Raw genomic sequence first — 23,581 nt, forward strand, 5'->3', positions numbered from 1 at the left:
TACTTGCTATCTGGTGGAAATGGGGAGAAATGACAAATTTTAGGAATGGAATGGAATGGAATGGAATGGAATGGAATGGAATGGACAAAACCTGAGTTTTTTTTCATTTGCTCTTCTTTTGCATCAATTAAAGTGATTAAGCGTAATTAATAAAATGGTGTATCAGTTATACAGCACAGTAGATTCAAAACCTGGCAACAGAATTCACCTAAATAACACAGACTAATGCTGCCTCTACTATTAGCTTACACACACAAACACAAAAATTAAAGAAGCCTCACTGCTTGTTTTGGATATTGACTAGCTCAGGCAGGAGCTGCTCAGAGCTGCTCACCTTCCCTGGGGAACGGGAGAAATTCTTTGGACAAATATTTTGACGGGGCTTGAGTTCCCCCTTGTGTTCAAGTGGCAAAATGCAAAGCTGAAGGACTTCTCTCTCAAAATGCAGCATTGGCCCCCAAAGTGTTGGGGCATCTTGTTGTTTGCTCCTTTTTAGAGTTCCAAAGGATCTGTACTTGTTTTCTTAGATTAATAGGGTTTTTTGCCTTTTTTTTTTTTTTTTTCTAGATTCTCATATATTTCTCTAAGCACATTATGAGATGTAAAAAATGTTTCCTCATGTATTCCAAATAGGGAATGACTGTGTAATAGCTTGTGCAAAAGTCAAGCTAAAAATACAATAGCAAGCCTTAAAATATAATAATATTAAATGAATACTGCTAATGTAATACTAAGCTTTTTCCTATTTGCCTTTTTTTCTTCTTTAAGTACTATAAAAAGATTGAAACAGCCTTGAGGGAAAATTCAGGTGATAGGTTTACCTTTGACCATTAAAAACAATCTACTGTAGATTAGTCTATTATAGCTAGTGCAAGAGTATGCAGCTCTTCTAGTGCTACTTTGATAGAGTCATAAAGACAGAATTGTTGAGATTTTTTTGATTCCCAGGACAGATATAAGAGTCTTTATGTTTTACCATTTATACTTTATTTCTTAGGAACTGGATACTACTATTTCACAAAATTTGGTATGAGAGGCAAGGAGAGAAGGCTCAGTTCTCAACTTTACTTGGTTTTGAAAATCTAGTGTTAAAATACTGTTCTGTTTATAATGGCATGGCATTTCAAATATTTCTGTAGAAAGCTAAAATTGAGACACACAAAAAGACTTTCATTAGTTTTCTCAGGAGGTATCTCAAGATTTTAGTAGAGTTACTTGCACCATTTAATAAACACCATATTCTTTCCTCTTTTCTTTATTCCAGTTTGCAGTTCAGAACCTGAAAATGTTCAGTCTGATCCAAAGAATTATACTAGTCTTCTTGTTACATGGGAAAGACCTCGTGTTGTATATGACACCACAATTGAGAGATTTGCTGTCTTTTATCAACAGCTGGATGGAGAAGACCAGACCAAGCACGAGTTTCTGACAGATGGGTATCAGGACTTGGTAACTGTAAACTCTTCAAGTTTCATAAAAAGGGATGATGGTGTAGCAACTCACTGTTAATTATTGTGACAGAGTAAACTGTAGCTGGGAGCTGATTGAAGAGAAATTTTCTCATTTTTTGGCTGTAAAGACACAAAAACAACTTAAAACAATTTAAAACAAAAGAAAAAGCTTCTCTTGTCTAGAACAGGGAAAAATTCTGCAGATTGCTGCATTGATTTGATTTGATAGACTTGCCATGACCATGTCAATCACAGAGCTCCTTAGCCATAAAACCCATTGCAATTAAAAATAATCTGTACTTCATTGCTCACAGATGTGAAAGAATGACCCACACAAGCAACTAATGAGATTCAATTCAATTATACTGCTATAAATACTAAGTTACTGATTACAGCTTAATGGTATTTTACTAATGAGATCTGTTCCTCTAACCCTCTTCAAAGACTCACCAGACATAATGTTACCTAAACTTGTGTTCAGTGCTAAATAGTTAATTGGTTTGGTATCCTTCATGTAAAAAGTCACAAATTTGTTTGTTTTAAATTTGTCTGAAAACTATTTGTGACAATAAAATATAAAAAGCACACATTATAATACTAGAAGAAAGAAGCTTTAGATTTCATAAGAAAAATGTGTTTTAGAAAAATTAGCATTTTCAAATATTTGATACTTATTTGCAAGTAAATGATTAAATGTGTTTTTTCTTTTAGGGGGCTATTCTAAATAATCTGCTGCCCAATACAAGTTATGTTCTTCAGATAGTTGCTGTTTGCTCTAATGGTCTGTATGGAAAATACAGTGACCAAGTAATTGTTGATATGCCTTTAGAGGATCCAGGTAAGTGGTCTTTTGAGTTTGGTCATCCCTTTTAGCTGAAAAAAGCCCTGTTTTTGAAGAAGTAGTTTGTTTGCAAACCAGTTAAAATGCATGACTTCCAAATCATGCCAAAATGAAATTTCAAAATCACTGCAGTTAACCTTCAGCATGTCCCTTGCTAATGATATTTTACATTACTTAATTCCTTGTAAGCATTACCTATAAGAAACTGCATGTTAATTTTAAGAATATTCTGAAAAGCACCTGCTTGTTTTCAAATCTCACAAGTGTATCTTCTAGATATGTAGGGAAATAAAACCATCTTTGGTATTATTTCTCTATGGTTCAAGCCTCCTCTCAAAATTAATCCACACAGCCAGAGTATTAAGGAATATATGATTTATAAGTTTATATTAATGATTTTGAAATTTGATTTCTTATGACTACTTGGAGTTTGATTTCAAAAGATTTGTGATGATGGAATTCCCTTGCTTCTTAATGCTGCCTCGCAAAAAAAATCAAAAGGCTAACAAACAAATCTTAATGATTTCAGCCAGGTTTGCTTCTTTTGCCTGCTGGTGAATATGTAATAACTTGAAACTATAGCATGAAACTTGATCTTGTACTTAATAATTCCTTCAATTCGGTGTGTTAGCATCAGTTTCAGTACTTATGAAAGTGAGAGCTGTGTTTTTAATTAAGAACACTGTAATTAATTAAAGAAAAAAGTCAAATGCTTTTTGGTTATGTTAGGAGCTATTTTTTTTTTTTTATCTAAGGGCCTGGATTTTGTTGTTTGTTTACATACTCTTTAAATTCAGTTTTATGCTTATGTATGTCTGTTTAGCTGCAGCAAGGTCATTAGTGATACTGTGGTGCACTTGGGAAAACAGGCCAGTTTTTCATTTCAAGGGAGCCACATTATTTTAGAGTAAGAGAGATTGTGATTCTCAGCAGTCTCTGCCACATGAATTCTGGCCTACTAAGGGTAATAGCTTGTAATAATGTGAGTTTGTAGGAGGAGGACACAGCATCAGGTATAGTATATACACATTTTTGATAAAGATTTAACTTGTCTTTAACTAGTCTTTCAAACACAATGTATTAAGAATAATGTGTTTTGGAGTCTTAGGTAAATATATCCCAGAATTTTTTTATTTCTGTTTAGTTTTCTAAAAAAGTCAGCAACAAGGTTCTGACGTTCTGCCTGACATCTCACTTTTCTGTCTACCTTTTATCCATCTCTTAGTATATTCTTCCACTTACTTTCCAGAATTTTCTGGGTGTGTGTTTGAAGAGTTTTCTCAGATGAGAGTTCATCTAAATACCCCACATCCATTTCTACATGGATGGCAAATAAGCAGCTTAGTGTTCTCATCATTTAACAACAGCCCAACATATCAAGTCAGTAGAGTGCTGTAAAACCTCTGGATATATATGTTGCAAAGCAAAGTCCAGTATAGCTGATATGCAGAGGATGAGCCCTCCTCCTGCTCCTGCTGTGTCCCTGCTGTGAGGATGAGGTGCACAGCAGCCCCTGTGTTCCATGGGTGCAGAGCAGGGAGGGAGAGAGCCCTGGGGAGGGTGAGCACTGTCAGTGCCCCTGTGGCAGAGCTGGTGCTGCTGGGAGCAGGCTCAGCAAGGGGGTGGAATAACTGTTATATTTCAGGCTGTGTTATATTTGTTATAATAAATGTTATGTATCAGACTGAAGGTTTGATACTCTCAAGACTTTTTACACAGGCAAATCATTAATCTCTACTTTGATATTTTAAATTTTAAACAATATGGATAAAAAGAGAGTAAAGCTTTTAAATAAAAATTAAATACTGAAATGAGTATTTTCCTGTTTAAAAAAAAAAAAAACAAGCCCCAGAAGTTTCATTGGCATGCTTCCTATCTGAAATGGACACAAAGTCATTAAATGTAATTTGGTTCTTTTATTCTGGCACTTCCAGAGTGGTACCTCTGAAAGTGTTGAATAAAGAAAATTCAGGGAAAAAATTCCTCTCATGTAATTAATATGATTTCTTAGAGTGCACATTGCTCTATAAATAAGTTGCTTACATGCTGTGTCAACTCCTCTAGATACAATTTTAAAATATGAAAAAACTCCCATTAATTTCTAACAGTAATGTTTGTTTGCATAATTACTTTTACTAATTATTTACACCTGAATTAACTGTTGCAAATATCCCAGATATTTTCATATTTACTTATAATTTACCTAATATTAGACAACAGACATATAAGAATGTATATATCTAATAAGAAAGATTTCTTCAGAGCAGCTTGCTGATTACAATTATAACATCAAATTGGTTTTGTGATCTGCTTTATAGATCTTGAGGCAAAAGGGGATTTCTTGGAGCTCCTGCTTGGGAATTTATGAAAGAAAAGTTATCTTCACCATGAAGACATGAAATAAAGTTGACACACATAAAGCATAAATTAAATCTTTAATTTTCAAGAATTACTTTGAGTAATCCAGTTTAATTAAGATGAAATTCACTACAGTCACCACAGATCAATTAGTCTCCCTGTTATGAGCTAAAGCAAGGTGTGAGTCATCTGGAGCCATTAGATGGGCCCTTTTCCAGGAAGAATTCTTGGAGTGGCCACTTCTAATGAGATCTATTCAAAAAGAACAAGACTCTTGTTTTAGACTTTCCTATTTGAGATACTTGCAAGAAGATGTTTCTCATGCCTTCTCCCCACCCAGTCTGGTGCTTCCCATATGGTTGGTGAGGGCTCTGCAGGTTCTGGTGATCCACAGATCCAAGGGTCTTGTTCCCAGCAATGCTTTGTAAACATGAAGGATCTCTTTGGGGCCACAGTCTCTGCTTCAGTTTGTGGAAGCCTCAGGAGCTGCTGTGTAATGGCACTGGGCAGGCCCCCATGGTGGAGACCTCTGCTCTTTGGGTTTTTCCTGAGCTCTTCAGAATTGCAGCCCTTCACCTTGTAATACAGTGTGTCAGCAGGTTAAAATTTTTTCCAGTTAGTCTCCATTGAGTGAAAGCCAACAAATGCACCACTTGATGTAGCTACAAAATTTCCATTGAAAATTTAGGGAATTGTGTACAGAGTATTTTAATCAGCTTTGATAAAATCCAACCTTTACTTGCAACTTTTTCATTTGTTATTAGAATTGGATTTTGAATAACTATGTAAATGTGTGCTTTGACTCTCTAGATAACATCTGCACACAACTGAAGGTTGTGCAGTAGTTTGTTGTGTAGCTAATACTGGTGGCACATGCTTTTGCTGACACAGGAAAGGAAAAATAAGAATATAACTCCCCACTCCTATTCCTTTGTGTAGACTTCAGTTGGTGTTTGTCAAAAAAACGTGCTGGGATATAGCTCTGAAATGCTGTCTCCTGCCTGGCAGCTCGTGCTGTCAGCAATGCTTTGTGAGGGTCTAACTATGCAAATTCTCTGTAACTTGTCTTTTGTGAGTTTTGTCCTAAAAAGCACTAAGCATATATTAAATGTCTGATTCAGGGGATGTTTTTTCTAATTTTTTACTGATAAAAGTAGAAATCTGAAAACTAATTTAGTCAAAAGAAACAGGCTGTACTTTTGTTCAATGCCATTTATTACATAAGTCAGTACAGAAATGAAAAGAGTTTATGCTCTCTGCATTATAAATCACTTTGTTAAAGAGATATTTTTAATATTTCCATTTAAAAACTGTAGGGAAATAGTTGCCTTTTCTGTATTTGTTCTATAATTTCTTCCTCTGTCATTAAAATGCACTATGAAAATTTCTCTACAGAACTCTAACTAATTATTTAGTTGTTTTATTTTAAAATGTGTGCTATAGAATAATCAATATGTGATTCCAGAAAAAATAAACAAGCTTGTTCATCAACCTACATCAATGGGTTGTTTTTTGGAGGGTGTGGCTCTTCACCTTGGATGGGGGATGTCATATTTCTGTAGTCTGCTGTAAATCAAAAGCTCAGCAGCAGGGCTTGCAGAACTTCTGTGTGTGTCTAATACTTTTGACAAGTAAGTTTCTATATAGCCATCTAATTCACATATTCTTTACAAAGTTCCTGGAGATTTACTGTTTTTGTTAATTAACAGGTTTTTTATATATATATATGTATATAAACTCTAGTACAATCAGTACAGTTTGTTTTTCTGACTGAGTCTGATTAAAGCTCAACTGAAGGATAGTGACAACAAAGAATGGATAGAATTCCTCTGTACTAAAAACATGTTGAAGAGAAATCTTTTGAATACCTAGTACATGCTGTGGGTCTGTTTTGGGAAGGCATTCAGACTAATGCCAATATTTGCTTTGTATCATTGAGAAGCCAGGGAATATCATTATCTCATCCACCCCTTCCTCCATCCCCTCCCCACCCTGCCCCAGAGCCTCCCTAGGCCTCAGGAGTCAGAGGTAAGAAAATTTTTTATCTATCTAGCTAAAGAAAGGTCAATTCCATACTTGGTAATTTATGAGTGTTTGTTACTAAAGGACAATTTGGGAAGATTTTGTGCAGCATTACTTAGTCACAATTTGTTTGCATGCTATAACCTACAAATAATACTGTATGAGCAGGTTAGTCTGCTAAACTTCACCTAGTGTATGTTGCATATAGCACATCTCAGTTTGTTTTGAAAGGTACATATGGATAGTCCAAATAGAATACAAATTAAGTCATAGATCCCCATCTGACTTTGCAGAAATGAGAAATACAGAGATGGTATCTTTATTCTAGTGTATTGAACAAACTACATTTGGGACTTGTGGAGGAAATGCAGACATGGAGCTGTGTGTGATGGTATTGTTAGAATTGCTCTCCAGGCTGAGATTGGCATTTTCACCTAGAGCAAATCAGCCCTCAGAATATGTGTTAGCACTTGAGTGCTGGCTTAGGAGAAAGCCTTAGAAAGACTCAGATTGAACATGGGCCTTCCTGTGGACCAGAGGAGCAATAAGGTGCATTAGTGCTCTGGAAGGGGTGTTAGATTTCCTCACTGAAGACCTGTGCCAGTTCCTGCCAGAGAGGCAGATGTTTCTTTCATCCTGCTTTGAATCCTCTCTTGCTGACCACCAGAAGTATAACATTGGATTTGGCCAAAAAGAGAGAAAGAAAGCAAGAGGCTACCTCTAAATTTGGAGAGATGGATTTTCAGCCGGGTTATAGGAAATCAATTTCTTCAACCTGTTTCAGCTGATTTTTATTCTTGAAAATTGGCAATGCTTCAAAAGCCTCTAGATTAGTTCTTCAAAGAGCATGCAGTACCTGTTTATTAGGGACTTTTTCTGGGATGGGATTCAGCTGGCTTCATGTCTTTAAATCCAGTAGGGTGGGAGTTTGAAAAGGGCTGTAAGCACTGGGAAGGGTGGGTCTCTTTGGTCTGCCTTGCTGGAAGCATGCAGCCTGCTGCATATGACTGTCATGGCATTGCTGTTGCTCTGGTGCCTAAATCCAAGCCTGGGTGCACAAATAAGATATTTTCTGCATGAAAATTACAGACCAGATCATTTTACAAGAATATCTTCAGGCCTTCAGAGATTTAATGTAGAGAAATAGTTGATCCCCAACCTACTTTTTTCTCTCTTCTCTATTTCTGCATTAAAATGTATTCCTCATTGAAAGTGTTCTTGTAAACTTGGCTTTCCCCAGCCAACATGTGATTCCTCCAAAAGTGCAAATCCAGTGGTATCAAAATAGAGCCAGACAAAACTGTTGTGGCTGAATGAATGTATCCTGTCTAGATGAGTGAGCATTGCTACCCTTAGTCCTAGCTCCAGGGGGTTGGCCACTTCTCTAAACACAATCCTACAAAAAATCTTAGACGTGGTCTCAATAACCATATTAATTAATCAGTTGAGTCCTTGCAGAATTCAGAATTCTGTCTGTTTAAAATTGTGGATGATACAGTGTGTATTTTTGTTTTATAGAGGCTGACCTCATTCCTGAACTGAGTGAAGCTGAAGAGTATGAGGTATAGCATTCATTTCTTTTTTAAGGGACTATTTAAAATAAATAGATTTCAACTAGATTGAAATGATATTCTGTGAAAACTTACAAAACTATGTCACCAATTGAGTGTATTATCTGCATTTATGTATACATATATATATGTATGTGCATATATAGCCTTTGAGCTATATTTTCCCTAGATAACTGGAAATTCCTCAGTATTTCTCTGGGGCTGGAGATACATGGTGAAGTAAAGGATATCACAGAATACTCCTAAATGTTTTTAAAATGAGGTATCAGTTTACAATCACTCCTCTGTGAATTCTGACAGAGTTATTCATTTAGCAGAATCAAAGCTGCCATCCAGTGTTAGGCTTTTTAGTTAAAGAGAAGTTTGATTTGTCATTGCTTGTGGTGGTCTTATCATGTAGTAAATTAAAGTAAGGGAGGACAGTAGTTGTGCTGAGGAGTGAGATTCAAGTGTGTCTGCTGTCAGTGTGCTACTGGTTTAACCATTACTCAGAAATTTCTGGAGGGTCATTTGCTTCTTGAACTCAAGTTACACTTTAAAATATAGCTCTGTTTTACAAAATTTTTGATGAACTTACGTTAAGCTTTGGAGGCTTCATATTTACTAACAAAGTTTCTGGTATTTCAGCAAGGGGAAATGTAAAAATACCATTATTAAGTTTTTAACAGTGTCTAACACCAATTTTGCAACAGACAGTTACTTCAGTAAGATAAGACATTTATCAAGTAATCTCAAATAATGCCTTGGAATTTTTAATTTATAGTTTCAGTCTATGACCACAGTATTCTCATTGCATGACAAGTCCTTTTAGTTAAATAGCCTATTTACCCTCCCTTCCATTGGTGGACACTGAGTAGCCAGTAATACAGTCATTTTTCTGTTGTTGTAAACTATGTATGTAGATTATTATATTGAATCTGTTAGAAGCCAGTGAACATCAACTGATTTTTACTTGAAACAAGAAAGTTTAAGAGTGCATACATTGCCTTACATAAAGCAGATCTTTAGAAACAAGAGCTTGGCCAGGCCAGGTTTGAAGACAATCATTCTTGGTGCTGCTGTCCCTACATTTTAGGTATTTAGTCCTTAGAATGAAATCCAAACCTGGGAGTCATGTCTGAGGTACCTTATGTGTGAGGGCATGAGGAGTTCCTGGTTCTGAGGGACTCAGTGTGAAGCCCAGCACACACCTGGGTAAAGCCCCTGCTCTTGTGAGGCTGGGTAAAAGTTCACAACTCCTGTTTGCTGAGTGCCTCAGTCAAAAATGTACTCAGCAGCTCTTTATCTTGGGCACATTCTTTCAAAAACTGTTGATTTTTTGCATTATTCTCCCTGCTGTACCCTGTTCAGTGCAGGAATGGGAGATCTGCTCAAGTTAAACTACCGTGGAAACTGAGGAGTTGTTAGGTTGCTAGATTGATAACTGTGCCTGTCTCCTGTCTAATGGGTGTTTTCTCTAAGCATTATACTTTTGAATAAAAACCAATGGCATTTCCACCACATCACCAAGCCACATCTTTAAATAAAAAAAAAAAACAAAAAAACCAAAAAAACAAAAAACAAAAACCAAAAAAACAACAAAAAAAAACAAACAAAAAAAAAAAAACCAAACAAAACAAAGAGAACCCAAAAAAAACCCTTACTATTTTGCAAGAGGCTCTGTCTGCTCTGCCTCTTAGGGCCACGTGTGCCTGTCAAATCAAGTCCCTTCAGAAACAGAAAGTGTACCTCAATCTACATTGCAGAGTTGGGCTGGAACAGGTTCAGTTCTGGTGCAGCTCTAGATGGGGGCACAGCACAGAACTGCAGGGTCTGCTGTGTCCAAATCAAAACAAAAATGCTTGCTGAGTGAGTTAGGTACTTCAATGTTACGTTTTTTGGTTTGGTGCAGGGAAAGCTGCAGAAGGAACAAAAAGATTTGACCTTAGATCCTCAAGCACTGCCGAAGTCCTGATTGCATTCAAGCACATAATTTTTTTTTTCTTTTTGATATGTCCTTAAAAGGCAAAACTAACCCAGATTTTGCACAAAGTAGTTTTATTCATCATCATATTCAGAAAACAAAGGGTCATAACAGGACTAGGGGATATGACTCAGAACACTTGTGAAACTCTGGCAGTCATGCTGAGGATTTTGAACCTTCTTTTCCAGAAAACTCTTGACGATATTCAGCAGAATTGAGATCATAAATACATTTTACTAATTCTGTTGTTGTTATTATTAAATTATCCAAGGCATTTCTGATAGCAAAACCATTTTTTCATTGCTGTGTGTGCAATATATGCTGTATATTGCATATACAATTGCACTTTATTAGGAAAGAGTTAGAATTTTTTTTAATAAAGTAAATAAATCTGTGAGTGATTTTTGCCTCTCAAACACAATTTAAGTAATGCAATGTTGAAGAAGTTGTTGGGACAGAGGATTTTCCTGTTTTTATTGCAAATAAGTAATATTTTTTTAAGATAAAAGAGGATACTTGTTCTTGCAGTTAATACTTCAGTTTAAGACCAACAGTCTTCTCAAGTGTTGTTTTGCTTTACCCCTCTTGATTTATTGATCCAGGAATGTATTATTACAGTTTTAGTTTTCATTCATGTTCTGAGTCTCTAAACATTTTTAATTGGCTTCGGCTATGATATTTTTTCCAAAGGATGAAGTTGATGAAAAGAAAACAGAGGTGGATGAAGAAGCTGCAGTGGTTCCTAGCACTGACAGTACAATGAACCAATTGAGGAGAGATTTTCAGGTGATTACATCCAGCTACAGTCAAGAAAAAAAGGGAACAAAACCCAGTGAAGCCAAAACAAATAGATACTTAACAAGAGAAGAATTGCATGGTAAGGATAATGTTTTCAAAGCAGTTTATTATCCTACTTCTCCACCTATTGGTGAAATTTCTGAAGAGGAAGATCCTTTTTTGGAATCCCAAACAATTACTGGAGTTCCTGCCCAACTCATTGACTCCACCAAAGGCGGAGAGGAAGAGTTTATATATCTTTCTTCAGGCACCGAGCCAACAAGAATAACCACCGCTGGCCTCAGTGACGAAGATTTCTTATTGTCTCCTTTTAAACCTCATCAGGAATCTGATGACTTTTGGAGTTCAGTTCCTACTACTTCCTCATCACAGCTGATTACAGAGGAGACCTCCCAAGAAGATGCCCTTCCTTCAGGAAGTCCAGATACAAGTGTGCATGATGTTCTTTCCCAAGGCTCCATTAAGTATGTTTCAGAAGTTGTAGCACCCTCAAGCTCCATTGAGCCTCCAAAGCATACTTCTTCCACTGCTGGAAATGTGTGGTTTCACAATGCTACAGATCCAACAGCTCAGTACGTTGATACATCGCCTAGCGGGCAGTTGTCTCAGACCAGTTACACTGATGCTTATGTAGAGGGATTAAAGCCAACCACAGTGCCCTACTCAAGCAGCCCAGTGGTTCCACGAGACACTTCAGATGCGGATTTAAAATTGCCACATTATTCTACCTTTGCTTTCTCCTCTGCTGAATTATCACCTCACTCTATCTCTTCAAGCTCTGGAGAATATGGTTCTGCTTCTGCTGCCAGTGAGGTACTCTCTCAGACAACTCAGCCAGTCTATAATGGTGAGATACCTCTTCAACCTTCCTACAGTAGTGAAGTGTTTCCTCTAGTCACCCCTTTATTGTTTGACTCTCAGATGCTCGACACTACCCCTGCTACATCCGATAGTGATGTGACCTTGCATGCTACACCTGTATTTCCCAGTGTTGATGTGTCATTTGAACCCACCCTGTCTTCCTATGATGATGTACCTTTGCTTACATTTTCCTCTGCTTCCTCCAGTAGTAAAATGTTTCACCGTATGTATACAGTTTCTCAGATGTTTCCACAAAGTGCTACTCCAGCTGTTGCAAGCGATAAGGTGTCCCTGCATGCTTCTTTGACGTTGGCAGAGGGTGATCCATTAATACAGCCAAGCCTTGCTCAGATTGCTGATGTGGTGTCACATCAGACCACTCATGCTGCTTCAGAGACACTGATATTTGGTCATAATAGAACTCACATATTTTCTCAAGTTGAACCATCCGGCAGTGATTTAAATATGCATGTACTATCTACAGTGTCTGAACTTCCTTATGCTTTGTCTGGTAATGTGGGCTCCCTCCAAAGCTTTACTGTTTCCTATGACTCTGCAGAATTTGTGCATGGTTCTGTTGACATATTTCATCAAGATCCTTTATTTAGCAGCTATAACAATGTACTGGTGCATAAACCTTCTTCTGTAATATCCCAAGCTGATACCTTGCTGCAGCCTACGCACTCTCTATCTAGTGACACGGATTGGTCTGAAGCCTACTCTGGTAGTGAGTCCCTTTTGCCTGATACAGATACCCTGACAGTACTTAATGTTTCTTCCTCTGATTTTGTTGATGAGATTCCATATGAATCATCTGGGTTTAGTGATGTTAATAAGACGCTTCAAAAAGGTGATGTTATATATGGAGATGAGAAAGAAGTGAAAATTTCCTCCTCTTTAAGTGAAGTGGCTTCCAGTGCTGAAAGTAAAGTGATACATGAACTTTCTACATCTGTTTCTAGTAATGTTGTAATTGAGCAGAATATGTCTCTGCAAGAAAGCCCACTTCCTGTTTCTAGCACAAAGGGAATCCTTCCAGTCTCTCTTGCTTTTCCCACTACTAAGATATTTGATCATGATATTAGTAAACTTACAGAAAAGCTCCTTTCTGTTCAGCCTTTGCATGTTACGACTCCAGCCTTTGATGACACTTTGCTTAAACCTATGCTTAGTGCAAGCTCAGGTCAAGCTGTCTCTGTCCCTGCTTATAGCAAAATGTTATCCTCGACTCAGCTGTACTTCTATGAGACCTCAGCTACATTAAATAACGAAGCATTACTGCAGTCCTCCTTCCAGTCTTCTGGCGATGGCACTCTGCTTAACACAGCTGCAGTTGTGCCTAGTGATCCAATATTGGCTGAAAGCTCAAGGGTTCAAAAAGATAGTTCTACATTTGACCAAATATTGCATCAAATGGCACCAGGTTCTGCTACAACTGAAAGCAAGCTGCATTCTACATCTGCACCTTCTGTTGCTGATATGATGTCAAACACTTTTAGTAAGCCCACAGCGTCACTTCAAGGTTTATCTTTTTCTTATGCAAGTGAGAAATACGATTCACCCAGTTTATTTAACAGTGAAGATGTTCAGAAGGTTATGCCTTCATTGTACACTAGTGATGTTTCATTCCAGCTGACCAGTTTAGAAAATACAAATGCCTTTCCGTCCCAGGCAGCGAATGCTGTAACAACTCCCTTCCTAGCAGGTGACATATCATCACATGTAGCTACTCCTACAGACAGCCATATCTCTTCAAGTGTTTTTGAAAGAAGTGAGGCTGACAGTGTCTCTTCAAGTTCCACACTTGGTTTTGATCCTGTTCATATGCCTGCAGTTGTTTCTGGTTCTGATGTGTCCGTTCATCACACTCTTCCTTTACCAAATACACTTATTTCAGTTACAACGGTTCCTTCCAAAAGTGAGATCCCTGTAACTTTGAATAGGTTGCTGGTTCCTTCTAGAGAATCCTCTGGGCTGTCTCCCAGTATCATGTCCAGTACTGGTTTGTGGTCTTCTGTAGTTGAGGATGACTACGATGAATATGATGATGGCTTCCCTGTAAGTAACTGCATCTCATGCACTTCCCATAGAGAAGATCAGGATATGATAGTAGAGGATGAAAATACAGAGGTAAATAATAACAAGGATCAGGATCAGAGTAACCTAATTATAAGTTCACATCCTGAGAAACCTGAAGAAGAGAAGTTTTCCACTGCTGCATCTAAGAGTCAGATAAACCGTGCCACGGACAGACAGAATTATACATCCATACCAACTTTGACAGCGAATGCGATTCCTGAGACACACAACAACCTGAAAATTTTGGAAAACCACATTCAGACTTCTAGTGTCCAGTTGCAAAACACATCAGAATCTAAGTCTTGGGCTGTTTTGACAAGTGATGAAGAAAGTGGTTCTGGCCAAGGTACCTCAGATAGCCTTAATGATAATGAAACTTCAACAGATTTCAGTTTTCCTGACCATAATGAGAGAGACACTGAAGGGGCAGTTGAAGCAGGTAACTCAGAACTAACTCCTGGATCATCACAGTCATCAGCCTCATCTGTTACTAGTGATCACTCATCAGTATTCAACATCTCTGAGGCAGGTTAGTTGTGGATAAGTCTAATGAATACCATGGGAAGCTGTGAGGGGATACTTTTGTGCCATGGAGAATGAGAAGGTTTACCTACAGATAATGAAGGGAGAACATAACAGTGCCAGTGGGTGTGATTAGGAAGCATTGGGGAATAGGGGTTCATACTGAGCTGGCTATCTTGTGAATGCTACTTCTGGCTACTTAAAACTGCACCTGAAATATTCTTCAGTAAGATGATTGATGCTCTGCTTTTGGATAGATGCATACTGTCAGCAGAAGTTGAGTCATGCAAAATTTGAAACCAGAATTGTTTCAGTGGTAATTGTTGCTTTTAGATTTAAAGGTTTGAGAGGGACTTAGATTCTCTTTTAAGTTCTCTGTACAAAGACAAGTGCTGCCCTTATGGAAATACCACCAGAGGAAACCATGCCTCTCCAGAGGAAACATACCTCTGATATTCTCTTTTAAACTTACAGCAGCACTTTTTTTTTTTGTGTTTTCTGAGAGGTTGAACAGGAAAGAAGATGCTGGTTTAATTCTGATTCATCTGAACTCATAAAAGCATTCGATTTTATTCTGTGTATGCCTCTTTCAGATTCCAGTGAGATGCAGAATTTTTGTGACATATTTGCATATTCCCAAAGTAGACCTAGATTCTCCTCTAGCTATTTGTATTTAATGCTATTTTCTTATTTATTCCTTTTAAATTCAGCAAGAATATTTGCAATCCATGATTCCAAGGATAAAGTCAGAAGTCAAAACTCATAATGCATTTCCTTTGTATTTAAAAATTCACTGTGGAAAATCTGAAATATTCAGACACATAATTTTCATTCCTTCTTATGTTAGAGAATTTAAAATCAAAAAGAATCAAGCCAAAAATAGTCTGTGATCTTTGAAAGAAAAACAACAAACAAGGTTGAATTGGTATTTTAGAAAATAAAGTGAACTTCTGTTATGTAGTTGCAGCATCTGTAGAGGGCAGTAGCATTCAACTAAACCCATTAAGGGATGGAATTCACAAATCATGGGAAGGTTTCGGTCCAGTTCTACAAATAAATACAGTTAAAATTCATAAGGTTTTATTCCTCGTGAGCAACAGAATAACAATATGAAAAGGTGATAAATTGACACTCGATATGGTTACAGCTAGTAGAATGTGAAAAATAGAAAATGAAAATTAAGAGAATAAAAAACTTTGAAGTTACTAGGAGTCCTAAAAAGGTAGGTGTTACAATACTGCATCAATAAGTGAATTAGTTCACTGGTAAGTAGTTACCACTTTGTGCATAACATGCATAGCATTCCTTCAAAAATAAGCAAAAATAGCATTAATATTTCAATACCTATATTATTGTATGAATGAGTGTTGCCATAAGATACTAGAGTTTACATAATGGGTGTCATTTGAATTTTTACTAATAGTAACTCAAAAGGGATTACACACTACTAGAGGAAGAGTTAGTTTGACTTCTAGATATTATTGAAAGATACTCTACAGTATTGCTTCACGAGCATTACTTTTTTCCCAACAAATGATGCCAAATACTGGCTTTTAATAAACTGAAAATTCAATTTCAGCATGTCTAACATGGTTTCCTGTAATTAAAAGGCATATTTGCTTAATTAAATTATGAGGAAATGAAACAAACACAAAAATGAATCTCTCACCTGAGAACTTATTTATACGTTGCAGTAGGTTTTGCAGAAATTGGTGAAATGTCTTCTTGTTGTGACCATTTCAGAAAAAACTTGTCATTTAAACTTTTCCCAGTCTTATAGTTGATACATAAGTATGCTTGTTCTGAACTATGATTTTCTCCCTAAGACCTCTATGACTACCTAAACCTTTCAACTTCTATTGAAAAACTACTACAAATTAATAAAAAGAGATATGTGAAGGATCCAAACACATCTGTTGTTAGAAATGAAAGAAATCTGCTGTAGCTGAGACTGCCTTTTCAGCTGCCATCATTGGAGTGCTAGCCAAGCAGGCAAGAAGCCCCCTGGTACAGGAGAAGCACTTCATTCCCCATAGGAGGAGTCCTAGTAGAACATGGTCATGAGGTTTGAAGGAACCTTGCCATCACACAGATAGGATTGGATTTTATGCTGTGAATTAGTCCAGAGTTGGATAAGCAAGTCTGACTGTTGCAAAGGGATCTTATTGTGTTTTCTCATGCATATACATAGTTTTTTCTCTGAAATCAATAGGAAGTACCAATTTTAATTTACTCAACAAACACTTGGAGATTTTTCAGAAGCAACTTTGTGCCTTCAATTACTTTGCCCATTGAGCTGCAGAATTTAAAGAGAAGTGATTGATATGGGTGTTAAAGAGTACTTTGAGTTAAAACCAAGAAGAAATCTGCAAAATTAGAGCCTAGACCTTTTTGCACGTAAAATCCCAAAAGCCTCTAAACTCAAGAAAATGGAAACAAATAGAGCTGCCTGGAAATCTGTACTGTGTGAAGCCATTTGATTTTTGACATCCTATATAGAGCATGTAATTTGCTGTCTTTTTTTTTTTTTTTTTTTTTTTTTTCAGATTAAACTCCATTCCTTTTTCCCTTTGTGTAAAAGCTTTTTATTCGTGTAGAATTGGTCTCTTGAAATCCCAGTGGAGTGCAGATGTGTTCTGTACAGCAGAATTCTGCTCTTACAGAGAAATTTCATTGAATTAGGACTGTTTGCAAAAGCAGAAAACATTCTAGAAGTTTAATTCTAAAATGTGCAGAAGTGCTTATTTCTACATTTTAACTCAAATAATGCTCACAGTAAACTGCACAGATTTAAATAAGTCAGTTCTTTTACATCAAAGTCTCAACTTTAAAATACATCTTGAGTATGAACAAAGCTAAAAATAAAGTATTGGTGTTGTCCACCATTGTATTTCCTTCTTTAATAAAATTATAAAATATATTGTTTTAATCTTCATGCAGATTCATATGTCCACATATTTCTGTCCTCCAGCATTATATGGCTCACAGAAATATGAAACCAAAGCAATAGCTAAATAATAATTTGATCACCTGAAAAGGTGGAGGCGGGAAATTTAATTATGGCTCCAGTGTAGTTGAGAGAGGAAATTGGATTCAAAGGAAGCAGGGTGTATCTATAAGGCAATTTACAGAATGGGCAATAGATAAAAATACAGAAAGCTGAACTGTGATACAGCAAGCACATAAAGACTATTGCAAGATAATTTTCATTTTAACTTATTAGCCAGAGAAGTGATTTGTGTGTTATATAACTGACAGATTAATATCAATTCCAATGTGCATTCCAGTATTATGTATTCAGATTTCTTAACTCGTTTGGCTTTCAGCTAATAAAACAGATTTTAAAAAAAAACAAAAAAACATTTTCTTCTGAATTTTAACAACAGTCTGCTATTCTTACAAAGAAGTCTCCTCTGCTGGAAGGCTGAGTCACATAAGCTTGAACACTTTGCTTTGCCCTCTATCTGCTTATCTTCTGTAAGCTGGTTTGCAAATGTATAAACTTTCTGCAGTACATAGTAAAAAATAGAGGTAAGTGATACTAAGTAGGCTCATTATAAGACACATTCACCTGTGTTGTGCATTTCTCATAATTTAAACATGGACTGTTTCAATTTTCTCTGACTGCAGAGGCAAGTAATATTAGCCATGAGTCTCGTATTGGTCTAGCTGAGAGTCTGGAATCAGAGAAGAAGACAGTTGTACCACTTGTGGTCGTGTCAGCCCTGACTTTTATCTGTCTAGTGATTCTTGTGGGTATTCTCATTTACTGGAGGTAAGTTGTTTTTTGGTTGATGTTTTTTTCAGTTCTAAAGAGCTGTGATTTGAAAAATGTGATTGGCATTATTAAGCTGGTTTACAGGAGTGAAACTGGATCTTGTCACTTACCTTGTCTTCATATTGCTCAGTGTCATATAGATGACAAAATAAGGTGGTTTTTGTCCGAAATACTCAACTGCAATATTTTTTTTTTTTTTTTGCAGAGGGTTTAACCAGTGCAAATAGTTTATTCCGATATTGATAGACCTTAGTAATCAATAACTCGAGATTGATGTCTAGAAAGCAAGTGACTTAACAGAACACTGGGAAAAGTAAGAGGGAGAAGAAAAATAAATACAGCATGGGGCTGTTTAGTATCTTCCCAGTCCTTTACCCCTTAAAAAAAGGTAGTTACCAATTCAGAATGAGACTCTATGGTCCTCAACAGGACTATGTAAATAATCAATTCCAATGGCACTGAAGGGGTGTGCTGTAGCTGACACTGTGGGGAAGACAGAAAGGGGAGAGTTCAATGGTACTATAATTGTGTAACTGTTTGAAGATCACTTACTGAGTAGCTCTTAGAGTGTTGTGATTAAAAAAATCATTCTATTTTATGATTCTGACAAACTAAAACTAGCCCCTCAATCTTTCAAGGCTTTAGTAAATAACTACAGATGTGTTTCATGTGTACATGTGCTCAGGTTTCCTCATGGACATGTTTCTCTGTGATTTCATAAATTGATAAGCCACTAAAAAAAAAAAGTAGGATCAAGAGTATTGATGGTTATTAGTAGTCACTATAACAAAATCAGTAAGAGGAAAAAAACTGTACCCACAATGTGAAATAAAACAGACCAGCTAGCATGGCAGAGATCTCTTCTATACAGCTGTAATGATTTCCCTCAGAGAGGATAAAAAGAGTGGCTGCATTCACACTGCTTACTGGGGCTGGCCTCTGCCCTGTGCTAACCCCAAACTGTGTCAAGCATTGTGTGAAATACTGCAAGTTGGCCTGAACTAAAAATGTACCAGGAACCTTGTCAGCCACGTGGCAGTATGTGGCAATGCTCAAGACTTTGGCACTCTTCCCTTGGTTCTAGTTAAAGTCAGTCTTCCTAGGGACATGTCTGCTTAAGCTCTCAGAACCCTTGCACAGCCCTGAGACTTTCTCAAGTGTCCAAGTTGTCAGGGAGGAAATGCTGTGGTGGGTCAGAAGGGGGAAATAAGTTGCAAAAACTTCTACTTCAGTGATTGCCAGTAACCAGATCCTGCTTCTGTTGTGCAAACACACAACCTAGCAGCCAGAAACAGGACCTTGCTCTACAGGGACTGTACAAAGAAGTGGGAAGATAGGCCAAGCATCTTCTTTCAGATGCCTCCAGAGCTTGTTTCTTTTTCCTTCATCCCAAATAATCCTGTTTATTCTAAAAAAAAAAAAAAAGGTGGACAAAACAATAGCTTGGCCTTTTCCAAACTACTGACTACTGCAGTCTCTAGGCTGTGCTATCAGGTTTGTGCTTACTGACTTTTCTTCTAGTCTCCTGACACTGGTTTTCTGTCAGCCTATGAGGGTGTGTCCCATGTGGGGACAGAACTCATTCCATCCCTGAACAGACTAGGCTGGAGAAACAGAGTTCAAGCATCCTTTGTTCCAGGCAAGTGTGCTAGTGAGCCGTGATTAAAGTCACTTGATCAATGAACCTTGAGAAAAATTTCTTTTGATTTTCAAAGTAGTAGTTAATTGCCATAATAATAGCAAAAGTTCTTAGTTTATGCTTAGTTGGATAACTCTGTTCTCCATCCCAGGATTTCCAGCTAACCACTTGCATACTGAGAATCTTTTCCTGTTATTCATATTATGCAACATGATTGTTCATATTCAACTTCCAAAGGGTTTCATCCCTGATGCTGGACAGTATTTGAAATCTCTTCTATTTGCCAAAGAAGGCCATGCATTTAAAGACCCAGATTGTACAATGCAGTTCTAGTAATCCTACACGTTACAAGCTTGTTTTTGTCAAATAACATTGTGTTCATTTTGTATTCTTTCTCCAGGAAAGAACAATTCTGTAAAACAGGTCTTTGAAAATAAAACAAAAATCCTGTTAGCAATAATATCTTCTTGCCTTGAATCTAATCTTTTCTGTATTTCTTGTGTACTACAAAATCAAATATGGAGCTCTTTTATTGTTAATCCTCAAAATTCTTTTGACATTATGATAACACCAGTAACTCTTCCTTATTTCAGGGGGAATGCAACATAAAGACTGTGCATCACAGAAAGGACTTTACAGCCCTCTTTCAAAGTTGTCAAAACACTCACCTCATTTTAAAGACTGGGAAAAAAATCAGAATATTAACTTCATTGCTATGTGGATTACATTAAGCTGAAAAATATTAGTAGAAACTCTGTAAGATTTTTCTAATAGTTAGATTTAGTTTGTTTTAAAATAATTGCTCTTAGATGTGAATATTCTTTTTATATTGTACCTTTTTTTTTCCTAATTTGAGCCAATTATTTTCACTTATTAAAGTTCATAAAAACATTTAGGTTTACGAAAAGTTATTCTATATTTCTTTTACAATGGTAGTCCAGAATTACTATTGGTCTCTCTCAGCTGGTCACTTGAGTAAATAGTGCTTTGCATTGTTTACACTATTACCTCCTTATTTGAATATGCAAGAGGTGTGTTCTTTGGTTTAAAACTAAATATCTACCAAGAGCAACAAGTTCCAGTCTCTCAAGGTTAAAGAAAGGCAAAAAAATATTTATTTCTTCACTTTAATGACTTGTATCAGAAAAATAATTCTGTACCATCTGTTGTTTGGGTTTTGGTTTTGTTTTGTTTTGTTTTTTTTTAATGAAATTGTTAATCAGCACTTGAGGAAATTCCTCAATCTCTTCACTATCACATTAGGCACAATTTCAATCTTTTTTTGATAGATATTTATTTCTCTGACAGGGATTTAAACTTCTAATGTCAATACTGTCTAAAGATTTAATAATTACCAGTAGGAAAATGCACAATTTTTAAGTACTGTGAGTTTATGTATCATTTGTAATTCAAGCAATTTTCAAGCAATGTCATCTTCCTTTCATTTCTTCAGCATGATTAAGATTACAGTGGAATAAACAAGGAGATTCTTTGCCCTGTTTAGTGGCCTTGCTGTTCAGATAGACTTTTTAAATAGCTTTAAAGAGAATTTCCTGTCTAAATCTAGAGTCTATGTGTTTTTTTTTCAGTATATGTCTACTTTCTGAATTCCTGCAGCAGAGATGCAGCAGGAATACCTGAATGTACTTGCTCTCTTCTGTTCTTGATGGCTTCATTATTACCATTTTCCTTAATTAGTCATGTTTGTTCAGATCAGCTTTTGTAATATTTATTTCAAGAAGAGCTTGGAGAATAGTAACATGGTAACAGCTGTTGGTGGGAGTTGTACCATTCAAAATTATTTTTCAACAAACATATGTGAATTGTAGTAAAAGACCAGCTCTAGTGGCATGAACCACAAACTGCTAATGCACTTCCAGGTCCATTTGCATCTGTAAACATACTGAGTATCAGCTGCCTGTCATGCAGCCTTAGACATTCTGTGATAGCAACACTTCAGAAATTACCAACCTGATGACACACAACACCCAAATAGTTATTTGAGTTTTAATTTCCCTCTAGCACCCTATATAATTTGAAGCACACCTGTCAGAGAACATTAATTTTCTTAGCCATGATTTGCATGTGCATTAGTTAAACTTGCACATGCAGAAACACTTAAACCAGATTTAAATATTCAGAGGCCACACTCATTCATCCATAAAGGAGGAACTTCTCCACAGTGTGCAATGTCATAAATAAAAGTCTTAATAAAATCTGACAATTAAAATTCCTGCTGAAAAACACAATAAAAATTAATTGCAGCTATTAAAAACTTGAATAATTGACATCCATTGAAGATCCACTTACAGCTCCTTTGCTTCTTCACATGGGAACCTCAGTGTCTTTTGAGCTCACAGGACTATCTGCCAGCAGGTATTCTCAAACACATACATTCTCAGCCAAGGTCCAGGGGCTCACATGCTAGAAAATCTGTCCCCCACAGTCAGAGGCTTAGTCTTGTAGTCTCAAGTAGTTCCCATTAAGTGTTCATTCAGATCTACTGTCCCTCCTGTCAGACAGAAGTGCTGCTGCAGTGTGGATTCAGATATTGTAATTAATTCAATGCTTTAGCACTGCCCCCATATATAAAGTGTGTGTTTGAGCGAGTGCAGTGTCTAAATTACAAATTACAGTTTTAGGTTGGAGATCTAAGTGCTGTGATGAAAGGTGTAAATTAAATAATCAGGTTATTGAGCGATGGGACCTTTGTCTGGAAGTTTTAAATAGTCATCACTTTTTTCATTAACAACAAGTGATAATTAATGAGATGTGAGTATTAACATTAGTCATGAAGCTTTCAGTGCTGATGCAGAAGCAGATGGAGTGCCTATTTATGAGTCTTGTTACAGGTCAGGTCAATTGCTATGAATTTGTCTCCCAAATGTGCTAAGGGTGTAATTTCTTTTCAGCCACAATTAACTTTTTAAAGATTAAAAATACATTGGCACAGTGAGGGATAATGAGTGTATGGCATAATATGAGGACATTTTAAGTGCAGCTTTAGATGTGAAAGTCATTATGCTAATTAAATTCTTTATAGCTCAATCTTTTCACAAGCAAATAAGTGACAACATTACATAAACCTTACATATGATGATTATTCACAAACAGTAGACGTTTGGGGGAAAGACACTTTTTTGGGTTTGGAGCTTTAGCATCAGACTTCTTGGCATGTTTTGTTGGTGCAGTTTTTAATAAACACATTACAGCATTCACTCTGCCCAGCAGACAGGGCCAGACTTTCCAAAGTGTTTAATGAAGACTTGGAGACTTGCCTGCATCTCACAGGTATTTCACACACAGTTTGGATACTAACTCTTGAGTTTTATGCTGGCATTGAGGCAGCCTCTTTCACCTCAGCAGCCACTAACTCTGATGCTAGAGACTCTAAGTTTTAGAAGGGTATTCCCAGGTACCTCCTGAATCCAAAATTCCCACTTCTAAGTAAAACCACATACATAACAGACAGTATTGCTCCAGATATCTAATGCAAAGCCAAGGTTTCTCTGTGAACATCACAAATATGCTTTTAGAGAATTCTAGCTGCACTTCAGATTTAATTGTCATATGACTTACAGAACTTTTTTCCATGCCTCAGCTTTCCCTTTTAGGTAGCTGTCTTCTTTTTCTTGTGGTTTAAGAGAATTTGTATCATACACTGGTAGAAAATTCTCCACACATTCTGAGAATATGGG

At 36.7% G+C, this 23,581-nt stretch overlaps 1 protein-coding gene across 3 annotated transcripts in view; it reads left to right on the top strand.

Annotated features, from left to right (window-relative positions):
* Positions 1–23,581, top strand: part of PTPRZ1 (protein tyrosine phosphatase receptor type Z1) — a 125,603-nt gene that overhangs the window by 79,643 nt on the left and 22,379 nt on the right. For 2 of the 3 annotated variants that reach the window (XM_056481905.1, XM_056481906.1), the window contains exons 9-13: positions 1,265–1,449; positions 2,163–2,289; positions 8,191–8,234; positions 10,897–11,851; positions 18,097–18,241. In XM_056481905.1, the coding sequence (XP_056337880.1) occupies positions 1,265–1,449; positions 2,163–2,289; positions 8,191–8,234; positions 10,897–11,851; positions 18,097–18,241 (1,456 nt within the window). Of the gene's footprint in view, positions 1–1,264; positions 1,450–2,162; positions 2,290–8,190; positions 8,235–10,896; positions 14,474–18,096; positions 18,242–23,581 lie in introns of all 3 variants that reach the window. The other variant, XM_056481904.1, reaches the window with a different exon arrangement.

This window comes from Oenanthe melanoleuca, chromosome 1A, assembly GCF_029582105.1.
Source record: "Oenanthe melanoleuca isolate GR-GAL-2019-014 chromosome 1A, OMel1.0, whole genome shotgun sequence".
In the NCBI taxonomy this organism is placed as follows: Eukaryota; Metazoa; Chordata; class Aves; order Passeriformes; family Muscicapidae; genus Oenanthe; species Oenanthe melanoleuca.